General features: G+C 40.0%; 1 protein-coding gene and 1 long non-coding RNA gene across 39 annotated transcripts; both read right to left on the reverse strand.

The window, feature by feature from the left end:
- Positions 1–465: 465 nt before the first annotated feature.
- On the reverse strand, positions 466–17,494 carry LOC100429133 (uncharacterized). Of its 38 annotated transcripts, none has more exons than XR_013414973.1 (11): positions 17,102–17,494; positions 16,629–16,915; positions 15,605–15,795; positions 14,765–14,854; positions 13,783–14,051; positions 13,517–13,637; positions 12,744–12,877; positions 11,259–11,379; positions 7,612–7,693; positions 5,754–5,954; positions 2,775–3,289 (listed from the first exon to the last, which is right to left on the reverse strand). XR_013414973.1 is itself a non-coding variant. In XM_077995899.1 (8 exons), exons 1-3 carry the CDS (start codon positions 17,198–17,200, stop codon positions 14,703–14,705), a joined length of 336 nt encoding a protein of 111 aa, XP_077852025.1. In that variant the 5' UTR covers positions 17,201–17,494; the 3' UTR covers positions 466–3,289; positions 11,259–11,379; positions 12,744–12,877; positions 13,517–13,637; positions 13,783–14,051; positions 14,641–14,702. The 38 variants fall into 38 exon arrangements, 2 of the variants coding, with proteins under 2 accessions (XP_077852025.1, XP_077852024.1); XR_013414966.1 differs by having other exon boundaries at positions 5,564–5,954; XR_013414971.1 differs by having other exon boundaries at positions 5,564–5,954; positions 7,612–7,696.
- Positions 17,495–20,667: 3,173 nt separating this feature from the next.
- LOC144339679 (uncharacterized) lies at positions 20,668–21,512 on the reverse strand. The gene is made up of 2 exons (XR_013414991.1): positions 21,306–21,512; positions 20,668–20,716 (listed from the first exon to the last, which is right to left on the reverse strand). It is a non-coding gene; the product is annotated as an uncharacterized LOC144339679 (long non-coding RNA).
- Positions 21,513–22,345: the final 833 nt, after the last annotated feature.

Genomic DNA, 22,345 nt, shown 5'->3' on the forward strand with positions numbered 1-22,345 from the left:
CGTGTGGCTAGAACTTAGTTTTGTAGAAAACGTTGTAACCTCACAGGATAGTATCGTATAGGTCGAATTAACATAATTGAAAGGAATAGTGTTGGGTGATGGAGAAGAAATCAATTAGAAAAGGTCCTGCCTGATGAAAAGTTCATGAGGAACACTATGGCTTATAATGTACTATTAAATTCAGGGATACAATAGGGAAGAAACTGAGGCTAAACCAAAAAGGGCAACTAGGGTAAAAAAAATACGGAAGCACATCGGTAGAGAACAGGCCATTCAAATTTTCATGAATCAGTTGAGGAACTTCTGGAAAATACACACTCTGATCGATTCTGCATTTCTCATGAGTACTCAGGTGCTGTTGGTGGTGCTGGTCCTTAGACACAGCTCTGAAGAGCAAGGGAATAGCCTTCCTTTAGAGAAATGTGGAAAAACCACCATTGGACCGCAATTTACAAAACAACAGAATCAAGGGCAAGCATGAATTTCCTTTTATTTCTGAGCATAATTCAAGCCACAGGGAAAGAGTATGAGATGAAAAAACAGAAATTATGGGTAGACACCACTGCTGAATACAGACGAAAAAAGTGGTTACAATTATCCATAGAAAAAGCAGTTCGGAAGGGAAGCATCGGGACAACAGATCTGAAGATTCCTTTTTCAAAGGAAGAGCGATTGTGGAAGGAGAATGAGGGAGGAAAGAAAGACATTCGCTGCAGTCTTGGGAGTTAAAGCGAAGTCAACCTGAGACAACTGATTTCTAGTTGCTTCAGCATATGCCCAGTCTCACAAAAGAGGTTACTGCTGTGGAGAGTACTGGAGGCAGGAGGGATGCTAGAATTGGGGTAAACCACTGCAGCCCATTTCACTTCATAAGTGTCAGGCCTCAGACAGAGAAGTCTCATTGACATGAGTGAAAAAGATGTGATTAAGTTGCGTAAAGATGCTTTGGCCAATGTGTTTGAGACAGCCAGCTCTTTGATATGATAGGTGTTTTATAAAAATCCTGTGCAGTGTCAGATGATATACCAACCTTAGCTAAATTTAGAAGCGACCACATTATAAAATTCATTCTGATTTATTATGCTTTGCATTTAGTAAATACACTGGGAAGTAACATTTCTTGTTGCATTAATTAAATACCACTAATTATGATTAATGTTTATTCTAATAAGGTCCCAGGTGAGCTCCCAAAGGAATGCTTTGTAACAAAGCGTCAGTCTTATGCTTTAAAAGACAAAACAAAACAAAACAAACAAGAACAAAAACAGGATCTAAAGCATACACACAGGTGTGCACAAGTTTTTTTCTTACTAAGGTAGAGTCTTGCTTTGTTTCCCAAGCTGGTCTCAAACTTCTGGGATCCTCGAGTGATCCTCCTGCCTCAGCCTCCTGAGTAGTTTGGATTACAGGCATGCATCACTGGGCCTTCTTATGCTTTTAATATTCTGTACCTTTATTATTGATTTAAAATGCATTTTGCCTGTTTCTTTAATAGATGTTGGAAGTTCTGATGAATCTGCAGTCAGGTAGGATTGTACAGATTTAAAAAATTATGTTAACCAAGGAAATATAGGTGGAAGGAACTAACATCTGTTGAGTGTTGTATTCGGGGTAGACATCCTATTGCACTTATCGTCTCATAAAGCCATCACGACATCTGTGTTCCTATCAACTACTGTTTGTTTAAAAAACGAGTATGGGTTGGAGCAGTGGATTAATTGGCTCATGATCCTCTAGTTAACAAAGTAGCTGACCCACTTTGATTGTCAGCCTGCCTGCCTTCCAAATCCCTTCTCTTGTTCCTCAGCATAGGTTGATAGACATCCATGTAGCACTTGGAACATGGTATACATCTGAAGCAGCTTAATTAAATTCATTAATTTAATTAACATCTAAATTAATGAGAGTTTAAATACCTTCAACACCCATTTAAGGTTATCGTTAGAAGGTGGTCAGTCCAGAGTCTGTCATCATAAATTTGACAATTTCAGTGGGAACCGGGATCTTCTTTTTGCCATCAGAAGTTTTAGGGCTGATCTTACTTAGCTTTGGCCACGAGACTGTAAGTTTTACAAAAGCAAGTTTAGGCAAGTCTTAGAAAGTATTTGATTTCTCAGTTTTGCTTTCATTTAGGCTAGTATTTCTGCTTACTTCCATCATACTTTTGGTAGTCTTGTTTATTTTTCCATGAATTTTCTATAATCGTGTCTTGAGGTTTTTAAAACGTTCTTCTCTGTTTTTTTTTTTTTTTTTTTGTCTTTGTTATTTCTTTAATTCTATTCGTTTTTCAAATTCTGCTGGCTATGTATTCCCAGAATCAGCAGCACATAGAATTACAGAATTTTAAGGAATCTTAGAATGAATTAAAACACGTTCTAGTATTGTCACGTCTGTTGAACATTCTGGTCAAGGGATCGTTTAGATAGAAAACTTGAGTCTCAGAAAGATTAGGATTCAAGAAGACATAGGAATTGGAAGAAATGAGATTTGTACTCATGTTAAATCCCAGTATTCTTCCTACTTTTTATATCCTATTGGCCTGAGTTTTGGTAATACAAACGGGAGTGAGTCTCGTGCACCCAGTGTCTAGAATGAGTGTGGAATTGACTAGTGAAGCCAATGAAAGCGGGTAAGAATGGAATGGGCAGGGCAAGGCCAAGTTTGAAGAGAAACAATGATCGATCGATAAATTCCAAAGATGACCGACACACAGAATGTTGGGAATTATCTACAAAGGCGCCTTAAAATAGAAGGTTCAAGGGAGCTCTAAAAACTTTGCTGCCTTTTTTTTTTTTAATTTATCAAGGACTGACAGATTTTTACTGAAAGATGTTAAAACATTTTGAGACACTGAAGGAGTGGCTACAGCAGAGAGAAATCTTCGTGGCACCATCTACTTCCATCCTGACTTACAGAAGGTGGTTTAGAGCCCCTGGAATACTAAGGGGCTGGAGATTGATGAACTCTACATAGCTCTGTGGCCCAGGACAGGTGGTCTCCTCACCTCTGCCTCTTTTCCTAATTCGCTGATGTTCCTTCCCTTGTTCATGTAGGCTGGGTCAGGGGCATGATTGGATGGCAAGTCAGTCATGGAGTTCAGCTGCGTAGCTGGTAGTGCGTCTGTGCTGGGGGAAGGTGATGGAGAGTCCAGTTAGCTTGTTTTTCAGGAGCAGGGATATAGACGGCTCGTATACTTGGTCATTTGAGGCCATCCTTTCAGGAATCGGTGCTTTCGGAGACTGAAGATTTGAAGGTTGGAGACTTCTGTAGAGTCTTGCAGAAGTGGAATCTGGAAGTTGGAGCCCATAGGAAGAAAGATATTGAGATGGTACTTAGGGAAATAGAGGCACAACTACCAGGACTCTATTTTTCCAGCATTCTCTTTCCTTGGGTATGAGTGCCTACGAACATTTTTGAGGGCTTGCTAGTTTATGTGGACCTGAATAAAGTAAGGGCTTATAGAGTGAAGATAATGGGATTTTATAATTGTTAACGTTTTAATCTTTCTGGCAGGAGTATTCTCAATAAGAACGTACACCTCTGCTCTTTGACTTTTGGACATTTAGCTTTCCTACATTTCAGCTATTGCAGGGGTTTCCCTGTACTGATTTAGGGAAAAGGAAACCAATAGGACCTTCCAGAGTGGTTTCCCTGCTGAGGAATCAAGACTGCCATTTTGAGGCGAAGCAGATTCGTCTTTTAACCATAGATAGATCATGGGCAAGGGACAGTGGATCTCTCTACCTTGTTTTAGGTCATCAGTTTTTTTCCAGATTAGGTAACACAATTGATGTCATCCGTTAAGTGAATTTTAAGCTCAGCTTCAGGTCGGATAATTTGTGAGGGTCAATTATTGTCAGGCTCTGCCAGTATATTGACCGTCACTACTGGCGATAGAGCTCAAGGTCAGTTTTCATTGAATATGTTACAGATTTAGACAGGTGGAGGCAGCGATAGGTAACCAGAATCTTTTACAGCAGGGGACATATTTTAATTATATCAAGAATCATTATTTAATACCTAGATCACTGGCCTTCCCCCAGATTGTTTTCCTTTTCTGAGGGCGAAGCTGGATAGAAACCAGCAGATAAAAACTGTAGAGAAATCAACTTGTTCATTTTCATTGTACATGTTTGCTTTCAAGCCTGTTCCACGAACTGTGTGTGGATTCATTGCCTACATCACATCGGATGAAAAAGACTTGAGTGTAGCTACGAAGTTAAAGTGATCTCTTGTAAAATTAATTTTCTCACTCTGCATCTAGTTTTGCATAGTATTTACTTTTAAAAGGGAGCAGTGGTGTACTGTTTATCATAGTTTGACGGTGGTAATGGAAAGTCAGTCAGAGAAAAACACACATATGGCTAGTTGATTCAAATAATTATTTGTTTACCATTGGTAACGAACAAAGATTGATAAGTACCGTGACAGGATGTGAGCTGAGAAAAATGAACTGGAAAGTTAAGTCGTGACAGGAAAATCCCATTAGGAAATGCTTTCTCCAATGGAGGAACATGAAATTTGGTTAAGGTTTATTTGGATAAATACTAACACTTTGACTTTTCAATCATTTGAGGGTAACTATCATATTTATGCTCGTATAAATCTTCAGGGGATCAAATTATTTGCGCTAATCATGGAATCCCCCGGTACCTTTTAGTTGCAAAAACGTTTAACACATTGCCTATGACCCTTTTTTTTTTTTTTTTCCTTCCTGGAAACTTACAATTTTGGTATCATACAGTTTTTAGGAGAGATTGTTTCTCTAGTTATGTTATTGGTTCTGTTGTGAGACGAATATTACAAGTTGTAGAACAATGGCTGAGTGTGGTGGTGTAGATCTGTGTGATCCCTGCTACTTGGGAGTTTGAGGCAAGAAGATTGCTTGGGCCCAGGAGTTTGAGAGAAGCCTGGGCAACATAACAAGACTGTACCTGACTTAAAAATATAAATCATAGAAATGTGGAAATTTAAATTTTTGCTCTCAAAATTTGTACCGCAAAGGGATTTTTTTTGGTGTGTTTTGTAAGTTGTCCATGAAGAGTTTCCATGAAACACTTCATCTGTTGCTGCAAATAAACAGTTCTCGAAGCAGAGACTCTTAATACCAATATGGTAATACTTCACTGTCATAATTTTGTCATTGTAGTTTATCTAAACTATTGACTTGGCCGGGCCCCGTGGCTCAAGCCTATAATCCCAGCGCCGTGGGAGGCAGAGGTGGGGGATGACCCGAGGTCAGGAGTTTGAGATCAGCCTGGCCAGCATGGTGAAACCTTGCCTCTAAAAGAAGAAAAGACACAAAAATTAGCCGGGCAGGCTGGTGCATGCTTGTATTCCCAGCTGCTCAGGAGGCCGAGGCCGGAGAATCGCTTCAACTCGGGACGCAGAAGCTGCAGTGAGCCAAGATCACACCGTTGCACTCCTGCCAGGGTGACAGAGCAAGACTACATCTTAAAACATAAAATGACCACTCAAAGTCCATCTATCACATTCTGCAATTTTGGGTTTCGGAAGTTTTTAGGTTTCCTTGTTTAAAAAATCATTGAAAGCGCCTGCATACCATGGGCCACTGGAGGTCAGCAAACATATTTGTGTGTATCCTGGAGTACCTAGAACACAGTCTTCCGCGTAAGCAGCATTTTAACGGCTGTTTTTTGAGAGGGGGATTCACTCTGTAACGCAGGCTGGAGTGCGGTGGCGAGACCTTGGCTCACTCCTATCTCCATTTCCTGGGCTCAGGTGATCCTCACACTTCAAGCCATCCAAGTCGTTTTGACCGTTGACCTGTGTCACCATGCTGGGCTGATTTCTGTAGTTTCTGTAGAGACGGGGTTTTGCCTTGTTGCCCAGGCTGGTCTTGAACTGTTGGGCTCAAGTGTTCTGTCGGCCTCAGCCTCTCAAAGTGCTGGGGTTTACAGGCGTGAGACATTCAGCCTTCATCGTTGCTTCATCTGAATAAATAGACAAATGAATTTTTCTCTCATGGAATGTGTCAAGTCATACACCTCATGTATCTAACGATTCAATATTTAAAATATTGCTTACATTTGTATTACATTTTAAAATTTAAGGATGTGTAAGTTTTGAGGTGTTATGTTGAGAAATTATGCCATCCATAAAAAGGAAATAAATTAGAAATAGGTCATCAGCAGCAAAGAGGATTGCAACGTATTCCCTAGTATCATTCAGCTAGAATCATGACGTTGTGATTGCAGATGAACATTTCTTATACTTTTTATTAGCTCCAACACATGACACGTTCTATGAAATATACCTTTTCAAGCCATACATTACTCTTTAGAATTCTGGTGACCAATTATTTTTCTAGGTGGAAAGTTGAAAGTTCCAGGTTTCTCTCTCTCTTATAATAGTGTTCTTTCAGGTAGTGGTAGAGTACCATGTTTAAGTAACTGAATGTCTTATAGTAATAAACTCTATCACAGCACTACTTACAACATCTAATTGTAGCATAAATATTAAGTAGCATCATTAGGGACAGGAAAGACCAAAATGCTCTGTTAGGGATCTATTTCTCCACGTCCTTGATTGTACTTCATGGGGTTTCCTTTCTTTCTTGGCTTAAGCTCGCATTTCGTTCAATGGTTCTTTTTCCACATTTCTCTAAAGGAAGGCTATTCCCTTGCTCTTCAGAGCTGTGTCTAAGGACCAGCACCACCACCATCACCTGAGTACTCATGAGAAATGCAGAATCGATCAGAGTGTGCATTTTCCAGAAGCTCCTCAACTCATTCAGGAAAATTTGAATGCCCTGTTCTACACCGATGTGCTTCCGTATTTGATTACCCTAGTTGCCCTTTTTGGTTTAGCCTCAGTTTCTTCCCTATTGTATCCCTGAATTTAATAGTACATTATAAGCCATAGTGTTCCTCATGAACTTGTCATCAGGCAGGACCTTCTCTAATTTGTTTCTTCTCCATCAGTCACCCAACACTATTCCTTTCAATTATGTTAATTTGACCTATATGATACTATCCCGTGAGGTTACAACGTTTTCTACAAAACTAAGTTCTAGCCATACGTGGCTGACCGTTTTTGGTGATACTCATCTACGGTAGATAAAACACAGGTCTGTGTGGTAAAGTACCTCAATCCTTAATGCCTCCCCAGGAGTGAGGATGACAGCAAGAGGAGGAACATGTCACTCTCGTTCTCTGACACATTTTGCTATTGGAAGCTCCCTTTATCTTCCTATTTCTGACACCCTGTTCTTCCTTCTTCTACAGAACAGTTTGACTTTACTACCCTCCATTACATACACCCACATTTTTTTTTTTTATTATTCCATGTACACTCCGCCCTCCTCATGCCTTCTTTCTGTTTTATTCATTTCCTCTCCCCTCTTTATTGACTTGCCTCAGGTCTTAGAGTATCTTAAAATGGAACTCATAACTCAGCTCCTTTAGTGGTACTCACAATAGCATCAACTGCGGACCCTTAGTTAGAGACACAACTTATTACCATTTGACTTCTCCTTTACTTATTATACAGTTAAGAGGACATTTTATTTAGCTATTAGACTATCTTGGTACTCCTATTTGAAAAGAGGTGTTCCGTCCAATGACTTTTTCAATAAAATACGGTTCTCACCTTCTCCTTTCCCGTTGACTATTCTGTTCCCTTTTTCACGGGAAGGTCGAGGTAAAGGCTCCGACACTTTCTCGGGGACATGCTGCTAAGGTAATATCAAGAATGAGTTTCCACTTTACAAATTATAATGAGTCGCATCAAGAGTGTCTTATGAATCTCTTTTTATGAAACTGGTCTCACTCTGTCAACCCAGAGCTAGAATGCAGTGGCATGGTTATGGCTCACTACCGCCTCAAGATCCTGACCTCAAGCAATATTCCCTCCTCAACTTCCTGAACAGCTGGAACTACAAGGTGCATACCATCAACATGCCGGGCTAACGTCTTGATGGTTACTTTTGTAGAGACAGAGTCTCATTCAATTGCCCGGGCTGATCTCAACCTCCTGGGCTGAAGGAAACCTTCCCCTTCTGCCTCCCAAAGTGTTGAGATAACCCGTGTGAAACACCACAGCCAGCACTCATCAATTCCTTTCAATAAACCTCAATGTTGCCCAGGCATGGTGGCTCACACCTGTAATCACAGCCCTTTGCCAGGCCAAGGTGGGTGGATTGCTTGACTTCGGGAATTTGAGACCAGCCTGGGCAGCATAATGAGAACACGTCTCTGCACAGAAATACAGGAAGGAGTCAGGCACGCTGGTGTGTGCCTGTATCCCACCTGCTCGGGAGGCTGATGGGGGAGGATCACTTGAGCTTTGGAGGTGGAGACTGTAGTGAGCCGAGATCATGCCACTGTACTCCAGCCTGGGCAACAGAGCAAGACCCTGACTCCACAAAACTTTCCATTTACAACGTGAGAACGGAGGGAAATACAAAAAACAAGCCTAATCGGTCAACGAAATGCGAGCTTAAGCCAAGAAAGAAAGGAAACCCCATGAAGTACAATCAAGGATGTGGAGAAATAGATCCCTAACAGAGCATTTTGGTCTTTCCTGTCCCTAATGATACCACTTAATATTTACACTACAATTAGATGTTGTAAGTAGTGCTGTGACAGAGTTTATTACTCTAAGACATTCCATTACTTAAACATGGTCATCTACCACTACCTGAAAGAACACTATTATAAGAGAGAGAGAAAAACCTGGAACTTTCAACTTTCCACCTAGAAAAACATTAGTTTATTTATTGGTCACCAGAATTCTAAAGAGTAATGTATGGCTTGAAAAGGTGTATTTCATAGAACCTGAGTTGGAGCTAATAAAAAGTATAAGAAACGTTCACCTGCAATCACAACGTCATGATTCCAGCTGAATGATACTAGGGAATACGTTGCAATCCTCTTTGCTGCTGATGACCTATTTCTAATTTATTTCCTTTTTATGGATGGCATAATTTCTCAACATAACACCTCAAAACTTACACATCCTTAAATATTAAAATGTAATACAAAGGTAAGCAATATTTTAAATATTGAATCGTTAAGATACATGAGGCATATGACTTGGCACATTCCATGAGATAAAACTTCATTTGTCTATTTATTCAGATGAAGCAACGATGAAGGCTGAGTGTCTCACGCCTGTAACCCCAGCACTTTGAGAGGCTGAGGCAGACAGAACACTTGCACCCAACAGTTCAAGACCAGCCTGGGCAACAAGGCAAAACCCCGTCTCTGCAGAAACTACAAAAATCAGCCCAGCATGGTGACACAGGTCTACGGTGGTCCCAACTACTTGGATGGCTGAGGTGTGAGGATCACCTGAGCCCAGGAAATGGAGATGGGAGTGAGCCAAGGTCTCGCCACCGCACTCCAGCCTGCGTTACAGAGTGAATCCCCCTCTCAAAAAACAGCCGTTAAAATGCTGCTTACGCGGAAGACTGTGTTCTAGGTACTCCAGGATACGCACAAATATGTTCGCTGACCTCCAGTGGCCCATGGTATGCAGGAGCTTCCAATGATTTTTTAAACAAGGAAACCTAAAAACTTCCAAAACCCAAAATTGCAGAATGTGATAGATGGACTTTGAGTGGTCATTTTATTTTTTAAGATGTGGTCTTGCACTGTCACCCTGGCAGGAGTGCAACGGTGTGATCTTGGCTCACTGCAACTTCCGCGTCCCGGGTTCAAGCGATTCTCCGGCCTCGGCCTCCTGAGCAGCTGGGAATACAAGCATGCGCCATCATGCCTGGCTAATTTTTCTGTTTCTTCTTCTTTTAGAGGCAAGGTTTCACCATGCTGGCCAGGCTGATCTCGAACTCCTGACCTCAGGTCATCCCCCACCTCGGCCTCCCACGGCGCTGGGATTATAGGCTTGAGCCACAGGGCCCGGCCAAGTCAATAGTTTAGATAAACTACAATGACAAAATTATGACGTTGAAGTCTTACCATATCGGTATTAAGAGTCTCTGCTTCGAGAACTGTTTATTTGCAGCAAACTATGAAGTGTTTCATGGAAACTCTTCATGGACAACTTATAAAACACACAAAAAAATCCCTTTGCGGTACAAATTTTGAGAGCAAAAATTTAAATTTCCACATTTCCACAATTTGTATTTTTAAGTCAGATACAGTCTTGTTATGTTGTCCAGGCTTCTCTCAAACGCCTGGGCCCAAGCAATCTTCTTGCCTCAAACTCCCAAGTAGCAGGGATCACAGGTCTACACCATCACACTCAGCGATTTTTCTACAACTTGTAATATTCCTCTCACGAAAGAACCAATAACATAACTAGAGAAACAATCCCTCCTAAAAACTATATGATACCAAAATTGTAAGTTTCCAGGAAAGAAAAAAAAAAAGTCATAGGCAATGTGTTCAACGTTTTTGCAACTAAAAGGTACCGGGGGATTCCATGATTACTGCAAGTAATTTGATCCCCTGAAGATTTATACGAACATAAATATGATAGTTACCCTCGAATGATTGAAAAGTCAAAGTGTTAGTATTTATCCAAATAAACCTTAACCAAATTTCATGTTTCCTCTATTGAGGAAAGCATTTCCTAATGGGATTTTCCTGTCACGACTTACTTTCCAGTTCATTTTTCTCAGCTCACATCCTGTCACGGTACTTATCAATCTTTGTTCGTTACCAATGTTAAACAAATAACAAACAGCTAGTTTCACACACTTTACCGTTTAACATATGCCTGTCAGTGTAGGCATAGTAACTATTTGCGTGGACTAGCTAGCTTGGGTCTATAAGCATCTAGGGTGCTCAAGCGTTCATCTTTGAAATGATCACCAAGGCCAAAAGGAAGGGACCACAAGGAATCCTCTTGTCCCACTGGAGTATGACATAATACAAGATGCTAAGTTAGAGTCCTTTGATGGCCCAGAAACTGTGCTGAGGTCGCTTATCTAAAGTAGACAAAGATTTAGATGAAGATTTCACCATTGCTTTTCTAGTCTGTTATACTATAATTCAAATCAGCTGGGGGTCAGATAAGAGAAATCTGCAAGCTGAGAATGACAACAACAACAACAATCATAATGACAGTATTAGTAGTCATAAACTAAAAGCCCACACTTTAAAAATTAATAAAACTGGCCAACTGCAGTGGCTTATGCCTGTAGTCCCAGCACCTTGGGAAGGCAAGGAGACCAGATCACGAGCTCAAGAAATTGAGACCTCCCTGGCCAACACGTTGAAATCCCATCTCTACTAAAAATATACAAATAAGCTCGCCGTGGTGGTACACACCTGTAGTCCCAGCTACGTGGGAGGTTGAGGCAGGAGAATCGCTCGAACCTGGGACGTGGAGGATGCAGTGAGCCGAGATCACACCAACGCACTCCAGGCTGGCAACGGAGTGAGACTCCGTCTCAAGAAAGGAAAAACAAACAATTTATAAAACTCATACAAAACCCTTTACCTAATAAAAGCTTACAGTACCAAAAACATAAGATTGTAAGTTAGAAACATTCTATATTGCAGAAAAAGATGTATCCTACTACATGCTCTTCTTTATGTTACTCAGTCCAAATATTTTCTGGTCTACCTGATCGTTCGTGGTGATATTTTTCACTATATGCCAATAATTACGTGCATCTTATAAAGACTTCTGACTTGACTGTTACAACTCGAGAATACGTAGGTTTTGACTTTAAAAAAGAAATGCTGTACCATCTCAGCCTATCAACGGCATGTGTATTGGCTTCTTCAATAAAAATTCCACCATTTTCTCTTTCTTGCAAGTCACAGCGAATAAAAGTGGGGTGGTATTGTCCATTAAAAAGTAGAAAAAAAGTAATAATTCACAAAATTACATATTGCTCAACTGAACAGAAAATCTTATGTGAGGTGCTTTGAATTCATATACATAAATGTATATTATAGATTAATTATATACTAAAAATGTTAATATTAAATATATATTAAATATAAAAAATAACATTGTATACTGTATACTATATATAACAATTCCAATTAACAGACAAGACAAAATAATGCATATTAACATATACAGTATTAATATATAAAATGATAATATATTTCATACTATAACATTTGTTATAACTGTAAGAATTATATTACATATAATTATATGTAATATTTATTGTATATTACATTATTTTCTATTATACATATACTACAGAGTAATACATTACATTAATATTTGCTAATACATAAATAATACATTAATACCTAAATATGATATATTAATATTCATATTTGTGTATATTTATATATTAAATATATAAGTATAAAATCTGATTAAAATAGATTACCAAATTGTTTCCTATCACTGAGCTCATCAATCACACCAAAGGGAGAAAACTAACAGGTATCAAAACCTGGCTTGAACAACTACAATTTCTTCTCTAACTCCTCAAACTCTGGGCCAGCAGATCCGTGCTAGGATGCTGGATCTCCATGGTCCTCTCCAACTAACAGACAAGACAAAACCCTGCTTTTCTTGTTTTTCAGTTCCATGAAGGCAAGGCAAGTTCACATTTTCACATTTCCAAGACATGGACCAACAACATGTAACATCCCCTTGTTACTCAGTTCTGCTCTCATTTCAGGGATCACCAGCTTTCTGGCTAAAAGGTAGACTAACTCTCATTGCTATTTCAAACTACCAGAACCAAACTATGAACTCTCACCTGATGTATAAGATGGAGTAGTTGCAATTATTTTCAACTTCAATTTAGTATTAACTGGTCTTTTAACATAAACACTTACTTTGTCAACCCACAAGAGGGAAGTCTTCGGCCTCTCATCCACACATGTCTTGAGTAGAGCTCTTAACATTTTGCTTAAGAAGGATGTTGACAATACCTGGCGGGTCATAGTGCACAGCAAGCATGAGGGCTGTTCTACAATAACAAAGAAATCGCCCCACTCAAGAACTGTAATAAAGACTGTTTAAACAGCTAGTTTGACACACCTTACCGTTTTCACATATGCCTGTCAGTATAGGCGTAATAACTATTTGCACGGACTAGCTAGCTTGGGTCTATAAGCATCTAGGGTGCTCAGGTGTTCATCCTTGTAAATGATCACCAAGGCTAAAAGGAAGAGACCACAAGGAATCCTCTTGTCCCACTGGGGTATGACATGATACAAGATGCTAACTGAGAGTCCTTTGATGGCCCAGAAACTGTGCTGAGGTCGCTTATCTAAAGTTGGCAAAGATTTAGATGAAGATTTCGCCATTGTTTTCCTAGTCTGATATATAATTCAAATCAGCTGGGGGTCAGATAAGAGTCATCTGCAGGCTGAAAACAACAACAACAACAATCATAATGACAATATTAGTAGTCATAAACTAAAAGCCCACACTTTAAAAATTAATAAAACTGGCCAACTGCAGTGGCTTACGCCTATATCTCAGCACCTTGGGAAGCCAAGGAGACCAGATCATGTGGTCAAGAGATTACGACCACCCTGGCCAACACGGTGAAATCCCATCACTGCTAAAAATACACAAATAAGCTGGCCGCGGTGGTACACACCTGTAGTCCCAGCTACGTGGGAGGCTGAGGCAGGAGAATCGCTTGAACCTGGCAGGTGGAGGTTGCAGTGAGCCGAGATCACACCACCGCACTCCAGGCTGGCAACGGAGTGAGACTCCGTCTCAAGAAAGGAAAAAAAAAAAAAAAAAAAAATTTATAAAACTCATACAAAACCCTTAGCTTTTAGCTAATAAAAGCTTACAGTACCAAAAACATCAGATTATAAGTAATAAACACTCTATATTACACGAAAAGATGAATCCTACCATATGTTCTTCTTTGTTAGTCCAAATACTTGCTGGTCTACCTGATTGTTCGTGGTGATATTTTTCACTATATGCCAATAATTACGTGCAGCTTATTAGTACTTCTGACTTGACTCTTACAACTCTAGAATAAACAGCTTTTCGCTTTAAAAAAGAACTGCTGTACCATCTCGGCCTATCAACGGCATGTGTATTTGCTTTTTCAATAAAAATTCCACCATTTTCTCTTTCTTGCAAATCACAGCGAATAAAAGTGGGGTGGTATTGTCCTATAAAACAGCAGAAAAAAATTAGTAATTCACAAAATTACATATTTCTCCACTGAGCCGAGGATCTTACCTAAGATGTTTTGAACTTAAAAATACAATAGAGAAAGGAAGTCAATGGAAAGCAGGCCCTTCCTTCTCACTCCTCCATGCTTTCTGACGTGCTGGTCTCTGCCTTGCAAACAACCCTCGTCTGTCTCCCCGGATTAACTGTGCTCATTGCCAAAACTCACTTTAAACATTTACCAGACCCAAGAATCCTTGCTTTGATCACAGCACTTAGCATGGTACATTGTAATCATTTCACTGTTTCCCTCTGAAACCAAGAGCTTCTTGAGGGCAAGGGCTGTATCTTTTGTCTCTATGGCCCCAAAACCCTAAGACATAGTAGCAAGTACTTTAAGTTTTTTACATAAATTAATGATCTGAATTATTCTCTCTAAAGCAGTGTTTCTTAAACTGTATTCCAAAGAATATTTGCTTTACCAGAAGTATTATACCCCAAGAGAAAGACACCATGACCATCTGCATTTGAGGAATATTACAAAACTGTATTTTATGTCCAAGAATCAGGAAATCTCTTGAATTTTACCTGATCCCCATTTTGTGCCATACTCTTTGTGGCAAACATTAACGTTTGAGGAATGAAGAGTTTCAGAGAAACAGTTGCCAGCACTTCCCAATATAGGTGGAGGTTTCCTCTGGGTAGTATATACTTGCTTGATTCGGTTCTATCAATCGTGTCAGGATCCCAGATGCCGATGTCGGGCACTGCTGCTCCAAACGGGTGATTATAGAAATGACCTCTGAAGTAAGAGAGATTGGCTTCAAATGCACTTATTTTCCTTATTATTAAAGAGTCCATGGGTTATTTTTTCCTAATACAAGAGAGTAGATTTTTATCTTTACTGCTAGAAAGCTCAGTTTGCTCTGTGTAAGAGAGCTAGGTTTAAAAAACTTAAAAACCAGCATTTTAAAAAACCAAAGCTCACTAAGAAATACTACTCTCAATATTGTAATTGAAATTACCATGATAGGTAATCCCAGGACCCTAATGCAGCTCTATCTTTTAAATCCATTTTTATTGGCTTCCAAACTTACATGGCTATTTAAAATTACTTTTTGTTTTAGGTAAAATATAAATCAGAAATAAAAACATAATGGCTTATCAATAAAAGCTCTCATGCTGATCCATGCGGATTATTTCTAGCATGATAAAAGCCAGTAAGTCACCTGCAATTTTAAGGAAGGGTGCTGAGGAGAAAGATGTAATGTCTGCAATATTCATAAATTTTCCAACTATAACCAGGAATAACCTAAAAAGGCTTCTAGGCATTTTGATGGGCAGATGATTACTTGTGGTATATGTGAAGAAAAGAGTTTTAAAAACTTCTAAATTCTAAAATTCAACTCCATAACGGAGGGATTTATAGGCCCTCTAGACTACATGTTGTAAGCAAATACATGCTGACTTTAAAAACTTGAAATCTTTATCAACATATACTACAACATAAAAGTTGTAAACTCAAATACTTATAAGGACAAAGGAAGGTTACCTGAGTAAGGGAAGTACTGAGGTGGGCACAGTAGCAAACTGGAGAATGCATGCCTTCCATAAAGGGGCGACCTCTGCACAGCAGACCAAACAGTGATAGAAACTCAGGGGACACCAGGTTTGATTTTTTTTAGGATAAGCCTGAAGTCCCGATTTCCACACGAGTCTTCTAAATTGCACATGTCGATTCAACTTATAGAGGCAAACAAATCCGTGTACCACATTAGGATATAGCCCTCGTGTTTTTATATTTGCTATAAATGTGTTACTAAATGGTTGTGTATAATCCAAGTACTGGCATGTCAAATATTTTCTTTCTCTAGTGTCATATGTTTTACCAAAAACTCAGACTCTCGTATACAGTAAAAATGGCTAAAAAGACTCATAATAATACTTGCTTCAAGCATTTTCCCAACATTTATTCATTTAAAATGTATTTGTATATAATTTTCCCAGATCGTTAACCAAATAGGTCATTGGTTCACAGGACGGCTAAAACTAAACTATTGTAAGAATCCCTATCTGTATTCTTAATAGCTTCATGGATTTCAGTGTTTAAAACTGACATTTTGGTTATGCTAAAGCTCTATAAACTTAACAAATATACTGAGATAGTTCATTATACACCTTCAACCAAAAAGAAATAGTTTAGGATTTGCTACTATTCTAATTGAGAAAGTCCAACTTGTAATGAGCATCTGTTGAGACACAATCACCTGCATGGTGACAAAAGGACACCAAATCCTGAAAGGGTCAGCCTCTACCTATTGAAAGATTACCCATAAGCAAATTTCTAAGGACTCTCTGAATGGTAGTGAATGACTAATGGTGGGAAGGAAAAGGTGTTATTCTGTAAGCTGAGAGATGTTGCCAATACTATTTCCTTTCACGTCCCAGTCGCAGATGTAGAGAAAGAGAAGTCTTGAAAAGCAGATTGAAAAGGAGAACTTTGAAGGAAGTAGCACCTATCAAATGCCAACTCTTCTAACATTTTTGAGATACAGAAATTTGTATATTGCACTTACCTATTCTGGGTTTCTTAATCAGGAGTATATCCGAAACTTGAGGGTTTTGCTATTGCTTGTTTGTTTGTTTTGGCTGTTGTTGTTAAGAGACAGGTGTCCCACTATGTTGCTCGAGCTGGACTCAAAATCATTTGTAGCATTTTAAAAATTATCTTACTGATAACATAAAATAATGGGGCATCACACAATCCATGTCTCTTACTCGTGTCGGGGTGAGTTTCTGCCTCTGGAGACCCAGCTGCAGTCGCTCCATGCACCAAGCCAATCCCTGGGCCAACTGCTTGTACCTGTGACGGATTTGGGGGCAGCGGCTGTGAGAGGGCGCCGGGACACAACACAACGCCCGGCCCCACTCCATCCCCCTCCCAGCCTTAACTCAGCGGACCCGTGGATCACACGTGCCCGTGGATTCGCACCGGGGGATTCCACCCTTCCCGACTGACACCCGCCCTTGCCTGAGCCTCAGCGCTTACGGGAACTTCCTCTGGGGCGGGCTTCTCTGAGGCCTTCTCGCCTCCATTTGCCACCGAGGCCCTGTTCCGGGTTTTCTTCCTCTTCTTTTGTGCCTTCATCGCCTAACGGGTGCGCTCTGGGGTCGGCGTTACTGCGCAGGGGTTGCCCTGGGCAGAGACAGACAGTGGAAGGATTCCCGGCGCTGGAAACCGGGCCGGGAAGCCGGCGTCTGCGGGAGGCGCAGAGTACCGGGGCCTAGGGCCCACGCTGCCTCCCCGGCATGAGGTCCTAGGGCCTGGAGGAAGGGGGGCAGCACAAGGGTGCCGGAGGGCCGCCGCAGTGCAAGGCCCCGCCACCCGCGCGTCTTCTCCACACTGCTCGCCGCCATGCGTCGCAGTCGCCTCCGGAACTACGCGGGGCTCCGAGTCCGACGCCGAATTCCGTCCTCCGGAAACGCGTCTGCGACTCTAGGTTCCGCAGGGACGCAGGCGGGGCGGGGCGCGGGGTCCGCGAGGGGAAGGGGCGAGGCTGGGGCGGGGTCAAGCTGGGGCGGGGCGGGGAGAGGCAGGGCAAAACCCAGATACACTGTATCAAAATCTAAACTTCAAAGCCTTAAAGGTGATTCACACGCACGTTAACAATTGTTAGGTGGCAGTGATTCTGTATTTGAAAGGGAAATGGATATATGGCTGTATTGATTTGTCAGAAAGGCAAAGACTGTATGTTTCAATGCATATACATCTTATCTTACAGAAAATGAACACAACAATAAAGTGGGTGTGGGGAAGGAGCTGAACCAGAAATTAAACAGAAATGAGACAGAATTAGTAGATGTTGAGGCTGAGCATCAGCCTATTACACTATTTTGGACATTGTGTGTAAGAATTTAAAACATGCTCCAATAAAACACTAGCATAAAAAAGAAAAGCCATCTAGAACACTAGCTCTTAGGCTTGTGCTTACATTTGGGGAGGAGGAAGAGGAAATAGTTGGTGGACAAAAACAAAGGTATTTCCATTCTATAGTTACACTAATGTATTAGCTTTGTTATAATTTTTTGAGCATTACATTAATACTTTATTGTGGTTGTACGTCTGTATGCATGCTATACATCAATAAAAATTTAAATCTTACATACTTAATCCTAACTTAATAGTTCAGAATACTAGCAACGTTATTATGTTTGAATAGTTTCTTGAAACAGTCTTACTCTGTCGCCAGGCTGGAGTGCAGTGGCGCGAGTTGGGCTCACTGCCACCTCCGCCTCCCGGGTTCACGCGATTCTCCTGCCTCAGGCCCCACCAGTAGCTGGGACTGCAGGTGCCCCCCACCACGCCCAGCTAGTTTTTTGTATTTTTAGTAGAGACGGGGTTTCACTATGTAAGCCAGGATGGTCTTCGTCTCCTGTCCTCGATTCACCCGCCTTGGCCTCCCAAAGTGTTGCGATTACAGGCGTGACAGTCCTCCATTTTTTACCTTAGTTGAGTAAGCAGCATGGTTTTAGTTTTGGGGAATGCAATTTCGTACAGCAAAGTCATTCCTCCATAATAATATAAGAGAGTGTGTGTGTGTGTGTGTGTATAAAATATATATTAAATCTACGTTTAATATACATTAACATATAAACATATTAAATATATATAAATTGTGTATTAAATAATAAATATTTATTAATATTAAATAATAAATATATTAATTACATATTGTATATTATATATTATATAGTATACATTATATTATATATTACTACATATTAATATATAGTATTAATATAGTAATACATAAATATATAACATATTAATATATATTTTTATATAGATATATATTTTAAATATACATATATATATATAATCTCCTTAAAATAGATTACCTAATTGTCTCCTATCACTGAGCACATCAATCACACCAAAGGGAGAAAACTAACGGGTATCAAAACCTGGCTTGAACAACTACAATTTCTTCTCTAACTTCTCAAACTCTGGGCCAGCAGATCCGTGCTAGGATGCTGGATCTCCATGGTCCTCTCCAACTAACAGACAAGACAAAACCCTGCTTTTCTTGTTTTTCAGTTCCATGAAGGCAAGGCAAGTTCACATTTTCACATTTCCAAGACATGGACCAACAACATGTAACATCCCCTTGTTACTCAGTTCTGCTCTCATTTCAGGGATCACCAGCTTTCTGGCTAAAAGGTAGACTAACTCTCATTGCTATTTCAAACTACCAGAACCAAACTATGAACTCTCACCTGATGTATAAGATGGAGTAGTTGCAATTATTTTCAACTTCAATTTAGTATTAACTGGTCTTTTAACATAAACACTTACTTTGTCAACCCACAAGAGGGAAGTCTTCGGCCTCTCATCCACACATGTCTTGAGTAGAGCTCTTAACATTTTGCTTAAGAAGGATGTTGACAATACCTGGCGGGTCATAGTGCACAGCAAGCATGAGGGCTGTTCTACAATAACAAAGAAATCGCCCCACTCAAGAACTGTAATAAAGACTGTTTAAACAGCTAGTTTGACACACCTTACCGTTTTCACATATGCCTGTCAGTGTAGGCGTAATAACTATTTGCACGGACTAGCTAGCTTGGGTCTATAAGCATCTAGGGTGCTCAGGTGTTCATCCTTGTAAATGATCACCAAGGCTAAAAGGAAGGGACCACAAGAAATCCTCTTGTCCCACTGGGGTATGACATAATACAAGATGCTAACTGAGAGTCCTTTGATGGCCCAGAAACTGTGCTGAGGTCGCTTATCTAAAGTTGGCAAAGATTTAGATGAAGATTTTGCCATTGCTTTCCTAGTCTGATATATAATTCAAATCAGCTGGGGGTCAGATAAGAGTTATCTGCAGGCTGAAAACAACAACAACAACAACAATCATAATGACAATATTAGTAGTCATAAACTAAAAGCCCACACTTTAAAAATTAATAAAACTGGCCAACTGCAGTGGCTTACACCTATAATCTCAGCACCTTGGGAAGCCAAGGAGACCAGATCATGTGGTCAAGAGATTGCGACCACCCTGGCCAACACGGTGAAATCCCATCACTGCTAAAAATACACAAATAAGCTGGCCGCAGTGGTACACACCTGTAGTCCCAGCTACGTGGGAGGCTGAGGCAGGAGAATCGCTTGAACCTGGCAGGTGGAGGTTGCAGTGAGCCGAGATCACACCACTGCACTCCAGGCTGGCAACGGAGTGAGACTCCGTCTCAAGAAAGGAAAAAAAAAAAAAAAAATTTATAAAACTCATACAAAACCCTTTAGCTAATAAAAGCTTACAGTACCAAAAACATCAGATTATGAGTAACAAACACTCTATATTACACGAAAAGATGAATCCTACCATATGCTCTTCTTTATGTTACTCAGTCCAAATACTTGCTGGTCTACCTGATTGTTCGTGGTGATATTTTTCACTATATGCCAATAATTACGTGCAGCTTATTAGTACTTCTGACTTGACTCTTACAACTCTAGAATAAACAGCTTTTCGCTTTAAAAAAGAACTGCTGTACCATCTCGGCCTATCAACGGCATGTGTATTTGCTTTTTCAATAAAAATTCCACCATTTTCTCTTTCTTGCAAATCACAGCGAATAAAAGTGGGGTGGTATTGTCCTATAAAACAGCAGAAAAAAATTAGTAATTCACAAAATTACATATTTCTCCACTGAGCCGAGGATCTTACCTAAGATGTTTTGAACTTAAAAATACAATAGAGAAAGGAAGTCAATGGAAAGCAGGCCCTTCCTTCTCACTCCTCCATGCTTTCTGACGTGCTGGTTGCTGCCTTGCAAACAACCCTCGTCTGTCTCCCCGGATTAACTGTGCTCATTGCCAAAACTCACTTTAAACATTTACCAGACCCAAGAATCCTTGCTTTGATCACAGCACTTAGCATGGTACATTGTAATCATTTCATTGTTTCCCTCTGAAACCAAGAGCTTCTTGAGGGCAAGGGCTGTATCTTTTGTCTCTATGGCCCCAAAACCCTAAGACATAGTAGCAAGTATTTTAAGTTTTTTACATAAATTAATGATCTGAATTATTCTCTCTAAAGCAGTGTTTCTTAAACTGTATTCCAAAGAATATTTGCTTTACCAGAAGTATTATACCCCAAGAGAAAGACCCCATGACCATCTGCATTTGAGGAATATTACAAAACTGTATTTTATGTCCAAGAATCAGGAAATCTCTTGAATTTTACCTGATCCCCATTTTGTGCCATACTCTTTGTGGCAAACATTAACGTTTGAGGAATGAAGAGTTTCAGAGAAACAGTTGCCAGCGCTTCCCAATATAGGTGGAGGTTTCCTCTGGGTAGTACATACTTGCTTGATTCGGTTCTATCAATCGTGTCAGGATCCCAGATGCCGATGTCGGGCACTGCTGCTCCAAACGGGTGATTATAGAAATGACCTCTGAAGTAAGAGAGACTGGCTTCAAATGCACTTATTTTCCTTATTATTAAAGAGTCCATGGGTTATTTTTTCCTAATACAAGAGAGTAGATTTTTATCTTTACTGCTAGAAAGCTCAGTTTGCTCTGTGTAAGAGAGCTAGGTTTAAAAAACTTAAAAACCAGTATTTTAAAAAACCAAAGCTCACTAAGAAATACTACTCTCAATATTGTAATTGAGATTACCATGATAGGTAATCCCAGGACCCTAATGCAGCTCTACCTTTTAAATCCATTTTTATTGGCTTCCAAACTTACATGGCTATTTAAAATTACTTTTTGTTTTAGGTAAAATATAAATCAGAAATAAAAACATAATGGCTTATCAATAAAAGCTCTCATGCTGATCCATGCGGATTATTTCTAGCATGATAAAAGCCAGTAAGTCACCTGCAATTTTAAGGAAGGGTGCTGAGGAGAAAGATGTAATGTCTGCAATATTCATAAATTTTCCAACTATAACCAGGAATAACCTAAAAAGGCTTCTAGGCATTTTGATGGGCAGATGATTACTTGTGGTATATGTGAAGAAAAGAGTTTTAAAAACTTCTAAATTCTAAAATTCAACTCCATAACGGAGGGATTTATAGGCCCTCTAGACTACATGTTATAAGCAAATACATGCTGACTTTAAAAACTTGAAATCTTTATCAACATATACTACAACATAAAAGTTGTAAACTCAAATACTTATAAGGACAAAGGAAGGTTACCTGAGTAAGGGAAGTACTGAGGTGGGCACAGTAGCAAACTGGAGAATGCATGCCTTCCATAAAGGGGCGACCTCTG

The sequence above is a fragment of the Macaca mulatta genome, chromosome 3 (assembly GCF_049350105.2).
Source record: "Macaca mulatta isolate MMU2019108-1 chromosome 3, T2T-MMU8v2.0, whole genome shotgun sequence".
Taxonomy (NCBI): Eukaryota; Metazoa; Chordata; class Mammalia; order Primates; family Cercopithecidae; genus Macaca; species Macaca mulatta.

What these genes read in the sequence shown, in the direction of transcription:
- LOC100429133 (XM_077995899.1), bottom strand. Translation starts at nt 17,200, where the DNA reads ATGAAGGCACAAAAGAAGAGGAAGAAAACCCGGAACAGGGCCTCGGTG. An exon ending in CCGCCCCAGAGGAAGTTCCC is followed by an intron (nt 16,916 to 17,101) that starts GTAAGCGCTGAG and finishes AATCCGTCACAG; the next exon opens with GTACAAGCAGTTGGCCCAGG. An exon ending in AGAAACTCACCCCGACACGA is followed by an intron (nt 14,855 to 16,830) that starts GTAAGAGACATG and finishes CTCTTACTTCAG; the next exon opens with AGGTCATTTCTATAATCACC.